Source organism: Mobula hypostoma, chromosome 8 (genome assembly GCF_963921235.1).
Source record: "Mobula hypostoma chromosome 8, sMobHyp1.1, whole genome shotgun sequence".
Taxonomy (NCBI): Eukaryota; Metazoa; Chordata; class Chondrichthyes; order Myliobatiformes; family Myliobatidae; genus Mobula; species Mobula hypostoma.
Window position 1 is genome coordinate 131,598,147 of NC_086104.1, and position 21,449 is coordinate 131,619,595.

Consider the following 21,449-nt stretch of genomic DNA (forward strand, 5'->3'; position numbering starts at 1 on the left):
CTTCGCAGGCATAACAATCTCTCAGTCCTCAGGGATGGGCGGTATACGGTGAGTTTCCTGCAGGAAACCCATACCATCCCTGGGGACGAGTCTGCTTGGCTCCTGGAGTGGCAGGGCGGGGTCTACATGAGCCACCTCAGCTCCATTTCTAGCGGGGTGGCGATCCTGTTGGCCCCGACCTTCCAGCCAGTAATTGAAAGGGTCCAAGACGTTGTGCCCGGCCGTCTGCTCCACCTGGTTGTGCGCCTGGATGGCGTACCATTGCATTTTATCAATGTGTACGCTCCCAGGCGTGGTGTGATGCAGACGCGCCTATTCTGTCAGCTGTCCACCCTGCTGAGCTCCATCGATCCTGGGGACTGCGTCATCCTCGGGGGAGATTTCAATTGTACCCTCGAGGCGGAGGACCGTTCGGGCCTCCAACGCGACCCAGCATCAGCAAAAAAGTTAAAGGAGCTAGTCGGCTCCTTTGACTTGGTGGACAGCTGGCGGAATTTTCACCCCAACTCTAGCGCCTTCTCGAGAAGGTCTAGAGAAGGAGGTTCCAGGATAGACCGCTTTTACATCTCTCGGGCCTACGTCTCCCGCGTGTCGGCGTCCTCCATGCGGCCAGTGTCGTGCTCGGATCATCACCTTGTGTGGATGGAATTTATTCCACTGCACCCTCGGGTGGGATCCGGGTATTGGCATTTTAACAACCGGCTGCTGGAGGACAGCCGTTTCCGGGATTCGTTCCGAGCGTTCTGGGTCTCCTGGAAGGAGAGGCGGAGAGAGTTCTGCTCCCTACGGCTATGGTGGGATGTGGGCAAAGCCCACATCCGGTTTTTATGTCGGGAGTACACTAGGGGGTCGACCAAAGGGCGGGGCTCTGAGATTGAGCGGCTTGAGAGAGCGTTGCTTGACCTGGAGTCCCGCCTCGGTCCGACCACTGGAGACCAGCAGCTGTGGCAGGAATACCAGGAGAAGAAGGACGCACTAAGGGACTTGCAGCTTCAGCAGTCCCGAGGTGCGTACGTGAGGTCACGGATCCAAATGCTGCAGGATTTGGACCGTGGCTCACCCTTCTTCTATTCGTTGGAGAGGTGGCGGGGAGTTCAAAAGCAGCTAGTGGAATTGCTGGCTGCCGATGGCTCCTCCATCACGGACCCTGATGGAATTAACAACGAGGTCCGTTCATTCTATCGGTCCTTATTCTCGCCTGATCCGTCAAATGCGGAGGCGTGCAATGAGGTCTGGAAGGATTTGCCTAAGGTCAGTCCAGAGGACGCAGTGCGTCTGGATGCCCCCCTGACTCGGGAGGAGCTGTCCACTGCCCTTCGGCAACTCCGGAGGGGCAAGTCCCCTGGTTTGGATGGACTGAGTGTTGAGTTTTATCAGGCTTTTTGGGATGTCCTGGGGGATGATTACAGCCTTGTCCTAGGGGAGAGCCTAGCCACCGGAGAAATGCCCCTCTCATGGCGAAGAGCTGTTGTGGTCCTACTGCCCAAGAAGGGAGACCTCCGCCTGCTAAAGAACTGGCGGCCGGTCTCCCTCTTGTGCGCGGACTACAAGATCTTCGCCCGGGCAATGGCCAACCGTCTGGGTTCGGTAATTGGACAGGTGGTCCATCCTGACCAATCTTACACGGTCCCGGGCCGCTCCATCCAGGACAATGTCCACCTAGTACGGGACCTGATCCACCTGCTCCAGGAGACTGGGACCCCGGCAGCGTTTCTTTCTCTTGACCAGGAGAAGGCGTTTGACCGGGTGGACCACAGTTTCCTGCTGGGCACCCTGCAGGCTTTTGGGCTCGGACCACACTTTGTGGCCCGAGTTCGGCTCCTGTACTCTGCCGCAGAGTGCCTAGTTAAGATCAACGGATCACTGACAGGACCTATCCACTTCCGAAGAGGAGTGCGTCAAGAGTGCCCCATGTCCGGTCAACTGTATGCGATCTGTGTCGAGCCATTCCTCGGCCTTCTTCGGCGAAGGCTGACAGGTCTGGTTCTGCGCGAACCGGACATGAGGGTCGTCCTCTCGGCCTACGCCGATGACGTACTCCTCATGATGACAGACCCCTGTGACCTGCGGAGGATGCGCGAGTGCCAAGATGTTTTCTCGGCGGCATCCTCCGCCAGGATCAACTGGGCGAAATGTTCCGGACTCTTAGCAGGCCAGTGGCAGGTGGACTCCCTGCCGGAGGAGATGAGAGCTTTTGAGTGGAGCACCAGACGTCTTCTCTATCTGGGAGTCTACCTGAGTCCTTCTGGGGAGACCTGGCTGGCGAACTGGCAGGACCTGGAGACAAAGGTCATGGCCCGGCTAAGGCGCTGGTCAGGCCTTCTCAGGGTGCTTTCCTATCGAGGCAGGGTGGTGGTCATAAACCAGCTGGTGGCCTCCATGTTGTGGTACCGGATGGTCACCTTGGCCCCCCCTGCCCCTTTTGTTGCGAGAATGCAGAGGAAGCTGGTGGACTTCTTCTGGGGAAACAGGAAACACTGGGTCTCTGCAGCGGTTCTGAGTCTCCCAGTAGGAGAGGGCGGACAGTCGCTGGTGTGTGTACGCACACGACTGGCGGCTCTCCGCCTCAGGACTCTGCAGAGATTCCTGTACGCCGAGCGCCCTCCCAGGTGGCACGTGTTGGCGACTTTCTTCCTCCGGAGGGGCTGCTGCCTTCACGAAGATATGCAGCTACCACCGGCAGGCGTCAGCCGTGCTGCTTTGCAGAGGCTGCCCGGCTTCTATCAGGACCTACTGAGAGTCTGGAACATGGTTGCCTCAGGCCGGGAATCCCCTCCTCTGGCAGAGGGCGGGGTCCTGGCCGACCCTTGCCCTGCCTCAGCGGATGTCGGTGCGGCTCAGGTGTGTGGATCGACTCAAGCTGAGCTGCTCGTCGGGCCCAGGCCCCGCAGCCTTACCCGAGAGACGAATCCACACAACTTGAGCCGTCTTTCATCGACACCCACAATCCCATTCAGGGATGCAGGCAGGAGGTACCTTTATGGGCTGCTGCTCCACACCCTCCACTTCCTAGCCTTTGTCCACCGTCCCGACACGCCATGGCGGTCGGTCTTTCCACCTGGAGGTGAGGGGGGTCCCCAATGGAAGTCCCTTTACAAGGGAGTCCTCCCCATGCACCTTGGGGATCTCGGCTGGAGGGTGCTGCATAAAGCGGTGCCCTGCAATAAGTTCTTTAGTCTGTACACGGATCTCCCAGCCGCGTGTCACTTCTGCGGGCTGGAGGAGACCGTGTACCATATGTACGTGGAGTGTGTGAGGCTGCAGCCCCTTTTCGCGTTTTTGCGTGGGCTGCTTCTCGCCTTCTGGTTGCATTTCAGTCCCACCCTATTTATATATGGTCATCCAGTAAGGAGGGGGGCACAGAGGGATGAGGATGTCCTTGTCAACTTGCTCCTGGGGCTGGCGAAAATTGCCATCCGTGGCTCCTGGAAAAGGGTGGCAGGAGGTTCTCCCCGGGCGGACTGCCTGGCTATGTTTAGGGGGTATGTTCGTGCCCGGGTGAACATTGAAAAGGAATACGCACAGTCCACAGCGACCGTAGAGGTGTTCCGGGACCGTTGGGCTCCGCGGGGTGTAAATGCCATCATTGATGAGGATGGCAATATATTGGTTTAAGATGTATTGTCTGTTTGTAGTGTAGTAAATATGTTAGTCACTGGGTTTGTAAATATTGTATAGCACCGACATTTGTAATAAAGAATTTTGTATAAAAAAAAAACAACTCCACCATGGGACATTGTGGAGTAGGACCTTCAGGCCCTTCAGCTGTCTAGCAACCCCTGACAACTCCACCATGGGACAATTTACAGTGACCAATTAACCTACTTGGTACGTCTTTGAGAGGAAACTGATGCACCCTGGGAAAACCCACGCATTCCACTGGGAAGACGTAGAGAGATTCCTTACGGAGGACGCCGGAACTGAACCCCAAACTCCGACACCCCGAGCCATACCAGTGTTTTGCCGACGATGGTCAGAATGGGCTGAAAAGCCAGTTTATTTGCAGTAGGGCTCAATGAACCAATCCATGATTGGATGATTCCTATTGATACCTTTGATGCTTTCTGTCACTTACCTACACTAGGGTAATTTGCAATGGCTATTCGATCCAGGGAGCACCCAGGGGAAACCCACACACTTGTAGGGAAAAGGTACCGACTCTGCACAGATAGTACCAGAGGTCAGGATTGAACCTGCGACACTGGAGCTCCGAATTAGCAGCAGTAACGGCAGTACCACCAGTCCATCCTGGGATGAAGGAGCTGCCTCATCAGGAACGATAAAGAGTTTAAAATAACGCGAGGGCCTAAAACTTTGGGACGTAGATTCAGAATATGGGCTGCCCATTTCAGATGGAGATACAGCATGAAACAGGCCCTTCGGCCCAACTGGTCTATGCTCACCAAAGTGCCCAAACAAGTTGGTCCTAATTGCCCATGTTTGAGGAGGACTTTCTCCTCTCAATGGGGAGTTCTTGGAATCCTAAACACCAGAGAACTGTGGAGATGCAAGCCCCTGAATAACTCCATGGCTGACTTTTGGCTTGCAGTGGGACAGGGAGATCACCCACAGTGAAGGGCCAAATGGCCTTCTCCTGACTTCCTTTCTTCTGCTCACAACAGCATGAGCCTGAGAGGCTGCCCCTGTTTTTCTTTCCTCCGCTGCTGTTTCACCAGCTCAGTACTTCAGTTTATTCATTCTTTGATCCAGAAGCGAAAAAAAAAGCGATCTAGAACGTTCCCTGCAAATAAATGGGCTCTGCATGCAAAGTGTTACGGGAAGCCATCCAATATCCCGGCAGGATTACAGACAGCGCTGGAATCAGAGAGTACTGTAAACCATTCAAGTGCAAACGCAGCTCTGCCCTGAGTCATGAGTGCCAAGTTTAGCACTGCAGCTTGAAAACAAAAGGAAAAAAAAAGTCATTGTTGCTTCACTGACACACCTTTAGGGGCTGAGAATGAGATCAATTTTTACATCAATCACCTTGGAACAAAGGAGGCTCCTGTGTCAACAGGCTGCTTGCAGCAACAGTCGTGTAACACCTGAGGGGCAACAGGGAGAGGAGACGAGCATAACCCCGAGACCAGGAGAAGCTCAAGAACTCCACTATCACCACCCCCCCCCCTTTTAACTTGCATCCTCCCAGAGCTACACCACCACTTCACAACTCGGGTCAGATCCCCAGTAACCTAATTACTTAATACCTGAGGGGTTTTTTGAATAAGTGTATCAAGGGGAATGAAAATAGGTAGAGGGAAACACATTAAGCGACGAGGGAGAGTGAAACATTGAGGCAAATGCGGAGGGTAAGCGCTGGCTGGCTGCCTGCCTTTTGATCGCTGGTGGGATCGCTCTGCTGCCAGGGAAGGGAAACTGTGTGTCCTGCCACTGTGCCCGGAGAATGGTACCCAGGTTTTCTGCATTTTGGATATGGTTACGGATAAGAACTTACTTTTTCAGTCTTATAGTTTTTTATATTTTGTGTTTTTCTTTCTTACATCTTTCTCTGAGTGTGTGTGTGTGTTTCTGTGTCTATAAGGATCAGATGAAGTATGCTTTAAGGAAGTGCAAGATCAGACCAGAGGACCTGGAGGTGTTGCTGCTGACTATACCACTTGGCGACAGCTGTGTAGGGATGGGTTTTGTATTCTGGAGATGGAAAGAACAACCAAAAGACAGCAGAAGAGAGCCAGGAGAAATGCAGTCATGGTTGCCACCACTACTGATGACTCTGCCATGGTTGGATGCATCAGCAAGGGAGATGAGGCTGGGTACAGGGCTACAGTAGGAAACTTTGTCACATGGTGTGAGCAGAATTATCTGCAGCTTAATGTGAAAAAGACTAAGGAGCTGGTGGTAGACCTGAGGAGAGCTAAGGTACCGGTGACCCCTGTTTCCATCCAGGGGGTCAGAGTGAACAAGGTAGAGGATTACAAATACCTGGGGATACGAATTGACAATAAACTGGACTGGTCAAAGAACATTGAGGCTGTCTACAAGAAGGGTCAGAGTCGTCTCTATTTCCTGAGGAGACTGAGGTCCTTTAACATCTGCTGGATGATGCTGAGGATGTTTTACGAGTCTGTGGTGGCCAGTGCGATCATGTTTTCTGTTCTGTGCTGGGGCAGCAGGCTGAGGGTAGCAAACACCAACAGAATCAACAAACTCATTCGTAAGCCCAGTGATGTTGTGGGGATGGAACTGGACTCTTTGATGGTGGTGTCTGAAAAGAGGATGCTGTCGAAATTGCATGCCATCTTGGACAATGTCTCCCATCCACTACGTAATGTACTGGGTGGGCACAGGAGTACATTCAGCCAGAGACTCATTCCACCGAGATGCAACATTGAGTGTCATAGGAAGTCATTCCTGCCTGTGGCCATCAAACTTTACAACTCCTCTCTTGGAGGGTCAGACACCCTGAGCCAATAGGCTGGTCCTGGACTTACTTCCTGGCACAATTTACATATTACTATTTAACTACTTATGGTTTTATTACTATTTATTATTTATGGTGCAACTGTAAAGAAAACCAATTTCCCCCGGGATCAATAAAGTATGACTATGACTACCACATATACATGTCCCACCTGCAACAGAGCTTGTGGGTCCAGGATAGGACTGTATAGTCATCAAAGATCTCACCATTAAAGGAGTGGATGTCGTCATGGGATTTCGATGGACAACCGAAGAAGAGTGTGGGGTAATTTGGGGGGGATGTGCCTGTTCCATTTTTTTGTGCAGGTGGGGAATGGGGTTTGTGAGTTGAAGATCATGCTGCCGTTCTTTTCTTTCTTGGTTTCGTGGCTATCTGGAGAAGGAGAATCTCAGAGTTGTATACTTTGGTAATAAATGGACCTTTCAGCCTTTGAAAAGAGAGTTGGTAGAGGGATTGGAATTGGCATTAAGGACCCTCACTTGCTTACTTCTCAGTACTAGCATGAGGAAGGAGGTCTGAAGATCTCACAGTCCTTCCCCTGTCTGTCCATGAACTCTATCTCGCTTTTAATATTGTAATTTATAGTAATTTTGTATGTCTTGTACTGTACTGCTGTCACATAACATATTTCATGACATATATCAATGATAATAAACCTCATTCTGATTCTATTATTCTCACTTGTACCGAGGCACAGTGTAAAATTTGTCTTGTATAGTGTTTGGGCAAATTAATTCATTACACACTGCACTGAAGTAGAACAGGGTAAAACAATAACAGAATAAAGTGCAGAGATGATAGTGAGGTAGATTGCGAGGACAAGAGTCCAGCTTATTGTACTAGGAAACCATTCAATGGCCTTATCAGAATGGGGTAGAAGCTGTCCTTGGGCCCTGGTGTTGTGTGCTTTCAGGCTTTCTGCATTATGGGAGAGGGGAGAAGAGATAATGTCTGTGGGGTGGGTGGGGTCTTTGATTTTGCTGGCAGTGAGAAATACAGACAGAATCCATGGAGGGGAAGTTAGTTTTTGTTAAGTGCTGAGAAACTCTCTGCAACTTCTGGTGATCAGGGGCAGGGCAGCTGCCAAACCAAGATGTGATGCATCCTGATAGGTGCTTTCTGTGGTGCACCTATAAAAATTGGTAAGGGTCGGCAAAGTGTTGGGGGGGGGGGGAGAAGAGAGGAGAAAAAGATAGAGTGATGGAAAACATAGTAATAGAAGAGAGAGAGATAGTGATGGGAGAGTGAGGTAAAAACAAAAAATGCAGGAGACATTCAGCAGGTCAGGTTGCATCTGTGGGAAGAAAAATTGAGTTAATGTTTTGGGTTGAAGACCCCTCATCAGAACTGGGAGGGAGACAAAAGAAGGTGGGGAGGGAGGAGAGAGGGGTGTAATTGACTCCAGCAGGTTGAAGGTCGAAGATTGAAGTCAGCGTGTCTGAAAATCAGAGGCGCAATGTATGCGAGTCTGGGCCAGCGACTGAAGGTTGGAGGTCCAGAGGTGGCCTGTTCCGGAAGCCTGTTTGTGTGTGTAGGTGGGAGGGAGGATAGGGGCTAGTATTATTGTAGGTGATTGTGTGGTTCTGCTGAACACTGTGGGAATGCTACGTTGGTGGCAGAATGGTTGGCGGCACGAGCAAGCTGCCCCCCAGCCCTCCTTAGGTAGTGTTGGCAGTTTCAAAGCTCAGGTGTTAAAATGAATGAATCTGAATCTGTAATACCAGGGTGTAAACTGTAATCTAGGTTATCCGGTCAGTGGGTGAACGACAGCAATGAGAGAGAACAGGGACAAAAGAATGTAGGAGTTGCAAAATGCAGATCAGGAATACAAGACCGGCAGGTCAAGGCAGTGAAAGAGTGGAGTGAAAGGGGAGATGGGGGGTGATGGGGGAAAGTTATGAGGTGAGTCAAAGTCATAGATGGACAACTGATACAGGCAGAGATCAAGTTACCTGAAGTTGTAGAATTCAATCTGCCAAGACAAGAGATGAGGGTCTGTGACTTCAGGCTGCACTTGGCTTCATTGTAACAGAACGGAACGGGTCAGGGTGGATGTGGGGTGGGGAATTAAAGTGGCAGGGCAGTGGGAAGTTCACCCTCTCCACTGCTGACTCACTCCACCGGTGTTCGCCTGACCTGTGTCTGGCTTATCCAGTGCAGAGGAGATGACGCTGAATTCGTAGCGCACTGGGATGGAAGAGGTGCAAGCCATTTGCAGCTTCACCTGGAAAGACCATTTGAGGCCCTGGATGGTGGAGTGGAAAAACCGTAAGGTCAAGTGTTGCACTGCGTTTGGGAAGGGGCTGTGAGGAAGAGGGAGGCTGATGGGAATGGAAAAATGAGTCGTGAAGAGAATGGTCCCTGTGAAATGCTGAAAGAGGAAGATGATCTCTGAGAGGACACGAGTGGGGAGTGTGAGAGGACAATTATCCTGCACTAATCCTCTATCCTTGCATTCTCTTTGGAGGATTTGTAGAGCATAATCCTGCGATGTTGCATGAGCCTAGGCTGACTTTCTCAGAGATCTAGGACTGCGAGAAGCTGGATACTACCCTGATCTTGCCCACTGTGCCAACTTACCCCATCCCTGTCAACTTGCCCAACTAATGCTGCGATATCAGCCACTCACTTGCTTCCTTCTTGCTCTTTTCATCTGACTCGTTCCTTTCATCATCGTCCGTCTCTACATCATCGTCATCGTCATCATCCTCGTCTTCATCATCCTCTTCCACCGAATACACAGCATCTGTTGGAGGAACAAGAACCGGGTCAGGGACTGGAGGTGAAAGAGGTTGTAAGCAGCATCCAGCTCCCTGACCTGAGCCCAACCAAAGCGGAACCACATACATCAACATTTCATATGCACACTGACAAAACACTCAGGCGTGGGACTGGATGGAGTGTATACACTGATGGGCCATTTGTATTAGGGACAAGAGGGTGTGAGTGTGCGTACGAAGTGAGTAAGTGTGCAAAGCACGTGCGTGTTCAGAGTAATGACCAAGTTCCCTGTTTACAGATGTCTATAAGCCAATTTTGCCGGTAGATTAGAAGGTACTCCAAAATCTCTGGGTATGGTAACCATACCTCCACAATACTGTAATGAGCTGCATCAGAAGCACAAGACTGATAAGGAGGGACAATGACTACAAGGGGAGAGGGAGGGAGAGAGAGAGAGAGAGAAAGGAGAGAGAGAGAGAGAGAGAGAGAGAGAGAGAGAGAGAGAGAGAGAAAGAGAGAGAGAGAGAGAGGAAGAGAGAGAGAGAGAAAGAAACTAATTTTGTTATTCGTAGCAATACAAGTTTGCATGTACATCGGACTCTTAAACTCGATATCCTGGAAGGTTGTTCATATAAAGGGGTGTTTATAAGTCAGGTCTTCATAACCTGGGGATGACCTGCACTGGTGAAACACTCGGGGTGTGTGACACCTTGTTGTCGACCTGCATTCGGGCCAGTCTGGTTCAGCACACCATCCAAGTGAGGATGGTTTGGTTCAGCCTCTGGATTTGAGTTAGGTGGACGACTGAGATTGCTGTACTTATGGGTTAGGGAGAACGCTGGTCCCGCGTGCTCAGTTTAGGAACAGTTGGTGGTTTGGACTCTAAACTCTCTAGACCAGGAGTTCCCAACCTTTTTTATGCCAAGGGGTCTTACTATTAACCCAGGGGGTCCATGGAGGCATGGGTGAGCTTCGCCAGAATGGCTCCTGGTGAAGTCTCCAATATGTGGGGAGCTCGGCCATTCCAAGGCAGTGTTCCCCTGAACAAGGGAAGTGAAGGGTGACTCCATTGACAGGGAGAAGCGAGGGTAGCTGGCCAGGGAGTGCAGATCGAGAGGTAGACACTGAAAATGAGATTGAGGTCTTTCAGAAGGGAGGTTCTGAAAGAGTGAAGGTGGGGGTGGGAAATAGCGTGTGGAACTGTCTCTCACAGTCGATGGTCAGCACAGGTTTGACTGTTGGTGGGAAACTGAGATCGTTTTCCAGACAGCGTGGCCATAAAGTGGAACAACTGGGTAGGCGGGGTTATTAGGGGCGGCAGAACAGGGCAGAATGGCCTCCTACTGTCCTTAAATAAGGCAGCAGTACCCAGATGCTGCAAGACATGGCTTTCTGGTCAATGTCATCAAGTGAGGAGGCTCCCACCCAGAGACTGACTACTAGACCCAGGGATCAGGGCAGATACCCAGGCGCGTGGACTTGGGTTGGGACAAGGACGCAGGGACCTGCACAACAACTCTTCAATGCAGCCTGCCCTTTCTCGACAACTGAGGGGCAACACTTCAGAATCCCACCAGACCCAAAGACCCCCAGGATCCCAGATGCCAGAACACTAGGAACCCAGAAACCAGGACTTCAAGACCAGACACGCCATGATGCAAGAATGCCAGGAACCCCAGCGCAGGAACCTCAGGACCAGAGATGCCAGAATGCCAGGAACCCAAACATGAGGATGCCAGAATGCAAGAAACCCAGAAACCAGGACCTCAGGACCAGACACACCAAGATGTGAGAATGCCAAGAACCCAAGCGCAGGAACCTCAGGACCAGAGATGCAAGAATGCCAGGAACCCAAACACCAGGATGCCAGAGTGCAAGAAACCCAGGTACCAGGACCTCAGGAGCAGAGATGCTAAGACGCGAGAATGCCAGAACGCAAGGAACCCTGGCACCAAGACCTCAGAACCCCAGGGGTCTTCCTAATTGCCCTGTCCCAGCCGGGCTCTGACATACCGGAGACGTTGACGGCAAAGTGCGAGATCTCGCTGCCGGACGGGCCGCTGGTGATGCAGGTGTAGTGCCCGGAGTCCTCGCGCACCGAGTCAGTGATCTGCAGGTACTCGGCGGTGATGCGGGTGCGGTTGTTGGCGGGCAGCTGCACCCCGTCCTTGGTCCAGGCGATGCTCTGGATGTCCTCCCGCAAGCGGCAGCGCAGCTCCAGGGAATCGCCCGGGTGCGTGGAGTACGGCTCTACTTCCCCACTCTGCTTCAGGGACACTGTGGAGCCAGGGGAGAGGCAGTTAACACAGGGCACATCCATCACCTCCCTAACACAGTGGCACAGCGGGCAAAGCCACTGCCTCACCACTCCAGAGACCTGGGTTCAATCCTGACCCTGGGTGCTGTCTGTGTGGAGTTTGCATGTCACCCCCCTCACCACATGGGTGCCACTGCCCCCACCCCATGTGCTCGTTTCCCCTCTCATCTCAGAAACACAAGGGCTGGCAGCTTAACTCAATCTTTATGCCTGCAAGAAAATGAACCTCAAGGTAGTTATGGTGCTTAGCTTAATAATAAATTTATTTTGAACTTTGAGCAGGGGGCTGTAAATTTTCCTGGTATAACTTGGGGTGGGGGGAGAATTGGTAAGAATGTGGGGAAAATGAAATGTGTTTTGTGCAGCAACGAACAATCTGTGGGAGGAAGGAGGGAAGGAACTGTCGAAATCTCAGGTCGGGACACTGCGTGAGCATGAGTGATAGGTGTATGTGTGTGGGGAAAGAGACAGATTGATGGAAGGGGGAGGGGGAGAGAGGGGGAGAGGGGGGGAGAGAGGGGGAGAGGGAGGGGAGAGAGAGGGGAGAGAGGGGGGAGAGAGGGGGGAGAGGGAGGGAGAGAGAGGGGGAGAGAGGGGGAGAGGGAGATGGGGGAGAGAGGGGGAGGGGGAGAGAGGGGGAGGGGAGAAAGGGGGAGGGGGAGAGAGGGGGAGGGGGAGAGAGGGGGAGGGGGAGAGAGGGGGAGGGGGAGAGAGGGGGAGGGGGAGAGAGGGGGAGGGGGAGAGAGGGGGAGGGGAGAGAGGGGGAGGGGAGAGAGGGGGAGGGGAGAGAGGGGGAGGGGGAGGGGAGAGAGGGGGAGGGGGAGAGAGGGGAAGGGGAGAGAGGAGGAGGGAGGGGGACGGGCAAGGGGGGAGAGAAGGGGACGGGCGCGGGGGGAGAGAAGGGGACGGGCGGGGGGGGGGGAAGGGAGCACCATGGAAAGCATTCTACCTGGATGTGTTACTCCTCCTACGACAACAGTGTTGCCGTGATCGGGGAGTTCTGTGCACAGCTCTGTACATCATGAAAGCAGCCTTCCCTCTCTGGACCCTGTCTATACTTCGTGCGAATTCAGCGAAGCAGGCAGCATGATCAAAACCGCCTTGGACATTCGCTCTTCTCCCTCTCCTATCCGGTAGAAGGTGCAAAGGCGAGAAAGCACGTACCATTCGGCTCAAGAACAGCTTTTAACCTGCTGCTGTAAATGGTTCCCTAATGCAATAAGACAGACTCTTGACCCCACAATTTACCTCATTATGATGTTACAACTGCACGACACTTTCTTTGTAGCTGTTACACTTTATTCTGCATTGTTTACCCTTGATCTACTGCAATGCACTGTGAAATGGTTTGACCTGTCTGCAAGACAAGCTTTTCACTATACCTCAGTACACGTGACAATAATAAACCAATTCCAATTGAGTGGGGGGGGGGGTAAGGAGAGTGAGGGGGTGGGGAAGATTATAGACCAGAGGGACGGCTGATATACCTGGCCTGAACACACCGCAGGGCTGCAGTGACTGCACTCACTCACGTAACCAAGTGACCAAACTGCTTGCTCCCAACAATAAAGGCATTGAAGGCCCTGCAGCAGGTTACCCTCCCCCACCCTATTCTCTCCCAGGGGCTCTCGACTGGGGAGCTGCTGAAGGCATTTCCTGACCTGAGGGGCAAATGCCAGTGGCCCTCTCAACCCCACGACAGGAAGTGTGCTGACGATTCAACGCGGCGTGCAGTCCTTGTACAAATGGGCTCTGCGTGAAGCAGCAGGTCCTGGCCAGCTTCCATACAAACCACAGCGTCTGACTCATTTAATTAAGGAAATGTGGCTCTCTCTCTACTTCTCTTCACTCTATCACCATTCTTCTCTTTCCTCTTTTAATGTCTCTTTATCTCCTCCCTCCATCTCTTCCTTCTCCTCTTTCTCTTTGCTTCTCCTCTTTTTTTCTTCCCTTGCTCTCTCCCATCCATCTCTTCTGCCGCCTCTCCCCACCCCCCCGCCACCTACAGCCAGAAGAACCTCATGCACCCTCCCCCTGACTCCGGACGCAGTGAATGCCTGACCATAGGTCACTGGAGGAGGAGGCTGCTGGCAGGGGGAGATGGGTCCTCCATCATGCTTGGCCTTCTGAGTTTTTGGGCTTGGGGGAGCTGCCAGGACACCCACACATGTTGATAGCCGGTGGGCCAACTCCTCCTGCGCAGCTGCAAAACCTGCCTACAGGTAGTCCGACTAACCCCCCCACCCCGAGGTACAGGACAGGAACACACACTGCAGAACCACGAGGGGTCTCAGCCACCAAACGCACATCACGAAAGTGAGAAGAGGGGCTGGGGGGATTTGTGGAGCAGCAGGGATGGAAAGATGGAGATCAGGGAGGATCAAATGGCAAGTGAGAATCTTCAAAACGAGAGGCCACTTGTCCCATCTTGTCCTTGCCAGACATTAGCAGATGCTTGCTGGGATTTTGGAGAGCTGGAGATTTCCAGGGTCTGGAATCCGGTAAATTAGGGAATGCCGAGGATGGAGGGGCTGGCTAGGGGAGCGAATCTGGGTGGGAGCACCTGGGTAATGCTGTTGAAACCCAACCGACAACGTGTAACCTGGTGATGGGAAGGCCAAGACCTAGAGGTGCTCATTCCATCTCATGCAGTGGCTGCCTGAAGAACAGCCACTGATACACCAAGGCTCCCACCTTAACCATCATCACAGGTCACGGACCCCTCTCTACAACGCAGTAACAGGGCAGGCAAATGAGGACAATCAGTAAAGCAGTTTCAAGTAATCTGTACAAATGATGAGACTAACACATGAACTGCTCCCAGGATCTCACCGCCTATGGTATCCCCTCGAGTACCAACTCGTACCGTGCCAAGTCTGTTATATGTGTGTGCTGGCCACATGAAACCAACCCACCATACAGTTCCTCCAACAGGGGACCCTGGGAGATGATGGAGCCTTGAGATAAGGGATTCAGAACAGACCAGAGAAAATATAAGATTCAGAAATATTAATCGTTCGGAGGCGAGTGCCAAAGAATAATCCTTGGAAGATAAAGGGTGGGGAGGGGCTGGTGGTCCTCTGCAGCCCCACGTATCTATAGAGGAGGCACCTGCCAAGTTCTGTCAGCAAATGGGAACAGACCAGCCAAACACTTGACGGAGACACCGATACCTCTGCTTCCTCTCAGCAGGACTGGGCACCTGAGGAAGGGTGTACCTGTGCCTCAGGTCAGAGGTCAATGCAGAGAACCCTGCACTAACTCCTCGACGACTACTTTGGTGCTTTGTTTGGTCCAGTTGGAGAAACACAACTACCCCAGGTCACAATGGGGTTGCACTCCTCTGAGCTGTAGGGTGACCCGGACAGATCACAGGTCAGAAACACCGCCGCAAATCGAACGCCCAGCGGGCAGACGACTGCAAACCTGAGGCAGGTGGCAAATCCACCCCGCCGGCCTCCCGAGCCGTAAGTCAAGGAATCCCAACCTCACGAGTTCAAACCTGAGCGTGCTCAGGTTGACACCCTGGGGCTGAGGGTGCGCCACCTTGTCAGAGGCACTGTCTCTAGGGTGAGCGCTAACTGATCAAATTGGTTTATTACTGCTGCGTGTGCTTTGCATAGCTTCCATTTCATCACAACAGAGCACTGAATGAAGCATAAGGGAAAATAATAACAGAATGTAGAGTAACATGTTACAGTTAGAGAGGAAGCGTAGTACAGGTAGATAATACGGTGCAAGGCCATAACAAGGTAGACTGTGAGGTCAAGAGTCCATCTTATCATACTAGGAATCTGCTGAATGGTCTCATTACAGTGAGACAGAAACTGGTAGTACCTGTGTTCAGGCTTTTGTATCTTGTGCCTGAAAGGAGGGAGGAGAGTATGTCTGGGGTTTGATTATGCTGGTTACTTCACCGAGCCGTGAGAAGTGTAGACAGACTCCATGCAGTGGAGTCTGGTTTCTGTGGTGTAATCAGATGTGTCCATAACTCCCTGTACTTTCTTGTGGTCTCATTTAGGAAGTCCTTCTGTTTTTGTACAAAGCTGCCGTGCCTGACGCAGAAGGAAGGATCTGTCATTCCTCTGGGGACACTGATAGCCATTACTCGACGAAGTGTTGGGCCGTCACTCACACAATGGTCAACTGACAGAAGACCACTTGGCCCATACTGTGCATGCTGGCTCTCTACCAGACCAACTCAAATTTCACCCCCTGACCCCGCTCAGTAGCCTTGAAATTTCTTTCCTCCCTTGAGGGCAACATTAATTGTTTCATTCAGTTGCAGCACACAAGATCGTGGAGGAGCTCAGCAGGTCAAGCAACAGCTATGGAAAGAGACGAGCAGTCAACATCCTTCATCTGCAGTCTCGTATCCCCATGTTTCATTCAGTAATCCTACATTAATCCCTTCTTATTTTTAACCCTCCTCACACATCTCATCAAATTCCCCCCTCCCCCCACACATTTTTTTTGTGAATACACAAAACAGATGAGGCCAATTTCTTTCTCACAGAGTGGTCAAATTGTTGGAACTCTCCTCCCCAAAGAGGAGTGGGAGCAGAGGTATGAATGTTAAGGCAGAGGAGATAGATTATAGATAAGCAAGGTCACTAGGGTAGACAGGAACACGGAGAAAGTGAAATTATAGTCAGATCAGCAGGGAAGTTATTAAGTGGAGGGGTAACTCAGCTCCTCACCCAGTGCTCTGTCAGCAGAAGACAAGCCGTATTGTGTTCGACTGCAGACTGCTGCAACACTCAGGGACTCGGTCTATATTTATTTTGAGTGACTGTACTTTACTGCTATCGTGTACGTGCTTTGTGCTGTGTATGACTGTTGGTATTGTGTTTTGCACCTTAGCCCTGGAGCAATAATGTTTTGCTGGGCTACATTCATGTTTATTCACATAAGGTTGAGTGAGAAATTAAAGCTTGAACTTGAGATGTTTGTGTCTTTTACCCTTCCTGTTTCTAATACAGCAGACACCATTCATCTGCTCCACTGGTCAGTACGGGTGAATGTGTGTGTTTAACACCAGGCTCTTCGCATTGTACTGGAAAACCCCCTTTTCATGACCCATACAAGAAACGGGTGCCCTCCTCAGAAACTCAGTACTCAGGTGAAACCCTTGTCAAGATGACCCGATCCTTCCACCTGCACCCACCTCTCCCCTCCCCTCCCCTCATTGCTTGCAGGAACTGCATTTTGACCCACCTAGTGGGAGGTTCTCCAGGCCAAACATCAATGGTCTGGTTTTGGTGGTAATGACTGGCCATGCTAATGGTGGTGGGCAACCTATGTTGGCATTGGAATGTGTGCTGCCCCCAGAACATCAGAAGGTTGTGTTGGTTGTTAATACATCCGATGCATTTCACTGTATGTCTCAATGTACGTGCGATAACTAAACAAATTTGAATCTGGGAGACCAACACCACCACTCCCCTCCCTCAGAACGGTGGCCCTGACAACTGTCACATCCACAGCACACCTGAGAGTGCGGTACTCCCTCTGCATGGCAGGGGCTGGTCCAGTCTCCCAGGTTGACGTCTTCTCTGGAACGGGACTTGAACCCACAACCTTCTGACCTTGAAGTGAGCACACAGCCGCAGCTGAGAGCGCGTGTTGAGTGTTACGCACACAGGCCATAACTGGGGAATAAACAGGCTGTGCAGGAGAACATATGGAAATGGTTCCGGCAGAATGGAGACTCAGGAACACTCAGGCCCTTCCCACAACAGCAGGTCTGACTGCACGCGGCTGGTTGAGTCGGGTGATATATAGTGGAGTGGTTTAAAGAGCAAGAAAGAGAAAGAGGGGGTGAAGAGGGTGAGAAAGGGGGGGGAGCTGAAGAGAGAGAGTGGGGGCTGTAGGGGGGGGTCTGAAGAGAGAGAGAGTGAGAGAGAGAGAGAGAGAGAGAGAGAGAGAGAGAGAGAGAATGTGAAGAGGCCGCAGTGTGACAGTGTGAGCTAGTGTTTTTATTAAAATAAACGTTTTAAATAACAAAGATTACAAGAGTAAACCATGCATTCTTTCTCATTCGTACTAGTGCTGTTCCAGCCGGGCTTGTGAAGTCAGCTTCACCGTGCCTGTATCATTCCTGATGAGCAGGAATGATAAACCCCGTTGTTGTTAGGAACCAAACTCTGAGCTGCTTGGGGTGGAGTGGAAGAGAAAAAGAGATGAGGCCTCTCTGGAGGCTAATCTGAACGATGGGTGCCAGTGTGAGTGACGTCCACGGGTTCAGGCGTGTTGAGAGTACTTCCTTCAGGCCCCCATTTGAGCATTAACCTGACAGCCAGTCCCTTGTTGATCCTTCACCACGTATCAGTGCTGCAGAACAAAAAGGCCCATTGTTTCGCTCAGCTAATCATTCTCCAACCTTCAATCAGTACCTTCACCCTCTGTTTACAGAGATGGGACACATTCCTCCTCCCCTCCCACCCCCAAAGGGCCCCCGCACTCCGGAACCATCTGCAGGGACTGCGTCACAAATCTTACAGCCCAGCCGCAAAGGAGGCCCCTGTCTCTTTGCTCCCCTCCTGCCCAATAACAACACAAAGCCCCTGTGCGAGGCCTGGTTGTTATTGCAGGCGGGCGAACACCTGGGAATTCCAGCCTTCCTCATGCATCAATGCCAGCAGATTATCCAGAGAGAGCAGCCCGTCTTAAAGGGGCCACGCATCTTCACCGAGTCCCAGCCTTGCTTCTGGGTAATCTCCTCAGCGCTAGGTCAAACCCAGCCAAGGCGATGGGATTCACAAAATATTGGTACAGGAGCCTGAAGACCCACACTCAGAACAGCTTCTTCCCCTCTGCCATCAGATTTATGAATTGTCCGTGAACACCAGTTCACTACGTGTTTGTTGCCCTACTTTGAACTTTGTAACTTCGGGTAAGATTTATGTCTTGCACTGTACTGCTGTTGCGAAACGACGCCTCCACCACATATGGCAGTGACAACAAACTTGATTCCCATTCTTCTGAAGGGTCCAGTAAACAAAATGCTGGAGGAACTCAGCAGATCAAGCAGCATCTATGGAGGTACAGGGTTGGTCAATGTTACGAGTTGAGTCCCGGCGTCAGAATACATCTCCTGCTTCTCGCTCTCTCTGCCCCAGTCCTGATTCAGGATCTTAACCCAAATCACCGACCACCCCTTTGCCTCCTCAGATGCTGCTTCTGAGGTCCTCCACTGGTTTGTCTCTTTGCTCTAGGTTCCAGTATCTACAGCCTCGAGTCTTCTACAGGGCCAGCCCGGGAATGATGGCACAAATGGCCTCTCCTTTGTCACCCTTCTGGGCGCCTCCAGTTCTGCCCTGCTGCACGATCCACAACCACCACTCACCTGATCACTACCTGGCCCCTGACTGGAACTCCCTCTCCGCTCTCACTCTATCACACTTTCCCTCCTTCAGGCATTCTCTCTCCACCCAAGGTCACTGAAAGTACCAATAAAATCTTTAGGGACACGGATAAGAGTGGCTGCACTCAGATTTTCTCCCCAGGGTTGGGGAATCAGGGAACTAGAGGGCACAAGTTTCAGCTGAGCGGGGAGAGAGTTGAAACACACAGACTGGTATGCATATGAAATGTGCTGCCAGAGGAAGTGGCAGAACAGACCCGATGGGCCAAATAGCCTAACTCTGCTCCCATATTTTATGGGATTAACAGCGTTTAAAAGACAGTTGGACAGGTGTATGGATTGGAAAGGCTGAGAAGGTTAACTGCCAAACATCTGGGTTAGAATGGACCATTTGGACCGAAGGGCCTACCTCTGTATTGTATAACTTATGATGTGGTCATAATATCCCCTCGCGAACCTGAGGACCACACTTCTGACGTGATTCTAACTTTTTCCGTGTGCAGTACGTGGATTGGTAAGTTGGTTTATTATTGTCACAAGTGCCTTCCCTCAACCCCAGCAGCATTGCAACAGGCTGCATCATTTTACAAAGGTACGCCTCCTCTGACAGCACTCAGCAGAGTCTAGTGTCTGCCATAAGACACACCGACATAGGACAATAAGCAGCGGCAACAAGCCCTTTGGTTTGTTGAGTCTGCAGTGACTACCACCCACTATAACAGGGGATCCCAACCTGGTATTGCTCCATGGCTTAAAAACGGTTCAAAACTCCTGAGTTACACGAATCTTAACCCATTTTAATATTCTCCGAACACCCGCTACCACCCCCCCGACCCCGGTTTTTATCCCTCACCTACACAAGGTACCGACAATTTACAGTGGTTATTTCACCTACTCAAAGAACATCTCACTTAAAAGACAGCACGTTGGCAGCGTGGTTCTCCCTCAGTTCCACCCCTCCCGCAACACAGTATTCACTCAGTTCCACCCCTCCCACAGAGCACGGTATTCACTCAGTTCCACCCCTCCCGCAGCACGGTATTCATTTGGTATCGCTCTTCCCACAGTGTGGGCCCTCAGTACCGCCCCTCCCACAGTGTGGGCCCTCGATATCAACCCTCTCACAGTGTGGGCCCTCGGTACCGCTCCTCCCACAGTGTGGGCCCTCGGTACTGCCCCACCCACTGCACAGTGCTCCATTAGTACTGAGCTGGTGCTTTGAACCCCCTGAGGTGAAGCAACAGGAAACCCCATCTGCAGTGAAGAAAGTGACGGGAGCGTGGGGGCTTTGCATTCTCGCGTGTGAGGCAGACGATCCCCCACTTATCCCCAGCCGCTTCTCCGAGCTCCCGACATCACTCATTTAGCCAGGCAGTTTTAAACAGCTCTCCTGACACGCTTAACATACTTGTTGGTTGATAAGGTAGCAGAGAATGCATACAGCTAGTTGGGGGAGACAGCAAACCTTTTGTCTGCCTGTCCTGCAGTGAATAACTGGCAGAAATGATTGTAGTATTTACTGCATTCCTTCCAGCACACCTCAGCTACTCTCCACACCAGCCAGAGGTTTATTTGTCGGTGATCGGATTTCACTACGGATTCCAACTGGCAGTGAGCTGGGCTGATGGCCCCTTCCTCCACCCTCCCTCTTGGACTCCAGCTGCACTGTTTCTGAAGCAGAGGCAGAAACCCTCTCGAGTTCCTGCTCCAAGACCTGTACACTCTCCTGCCTCTCACCCAAGTAGGTGGAAGCCGGACACTTCAGCCATCGCAGATCTCCGCAGTCCATTCCATAACGAAAGCCTGGGGCCGGCCACCTCGAGTGTTGGTGGCTTGTAGCAAGCACCAGCCACGGCTGATCAAGCACAAGGGCTCGGTGGCCTGTGACCTCCCAGAGTTGCGCTTTCTGCCCGAGCCTGCTACACCCATCATGGTTACGGTTAGCTTTATTTGTCACTTGGACAGCATAACACACAGTGCAATGCATTGCTTGTGTCAAATCAAATTAGTGAGGATTCTGCTGGGCAAGCCCACAACTTACTAACCCCTAACCTGCACGTCTTTGGAATGGGGGACGAAACCAGAGCACCTGGAGGAAACCCAAGCGGTCACAGGGGAACAGGCAGCTGTGGGAATTGAACCCCCGATCTGACAGCTTGCACCATAATGGCATTACGTTAACTGCTACATTACCATGCCAAGAGCGTCCATGACCTGTATGCGTGGGGGAAGCTGCTGAGGGCAGGAAATGGCTCCTAGGCTGCACTGCTTAATGAAACCACAGCCCCTTCTTGGGGCTGCTGCCCTTACATAGGCAGGGTGGGGGTGTATTCAACATGGTGAAGCCCACTAGTGCACGTGGGTGTACGCAAGGGTGGCAGAGATTGCCGGGGCTGAGGGACAAACAGGTGCAGTTGGGGTGGGGGAATAGAGGTGATGAGGATGACTGGGCGTGAGGTCACATTGGAACAGTGTGACCTGGGTTCAATCTTAACTGCCGGTGCTGTCTGCGTGGAGCCTGCATGCTCTTTATGTGACTACATCGGTCTCCCCCAGGGTACTCCGGTTTCCTCTCACATGGGTCCCACGTGGGTCGACAGAGT

At 51.9% G+C, this 21,449-nt stretch overlaps 1 protein-coding gene across 3 annotated transcripts in view; it reads right to left on the bottom strand.

Moving 5' to 3' along the window:
- The window catches only part of LOC134350969 (fibroblast growth factor receptor 1-like), a 220,464-nt gene that overhangs the window by 64,783 nt on the left and 134,232 nt on the right, over window positions 1-21,449 (bottom strand). For all 3 annotated transcript variants that reach the window (XM_063056900.1, XM_063056899.1, XM_063056898.1), the window contains 2 exons: window positions 11,177-11,440; window positions 9,072-9,188 (listed from right to left, as the gene is read on the bottom strand). In XM_063056900.1, the coding sequence (XP_062912970.1) occupies window positions 9,072-9,188; window positions 11,177-11,440 (381 nt within the window). The remainder of the gene's footprint in view (window positions 1-9,071; window positions 9,189-11,176; window positions 11,441-21,449) is intronic.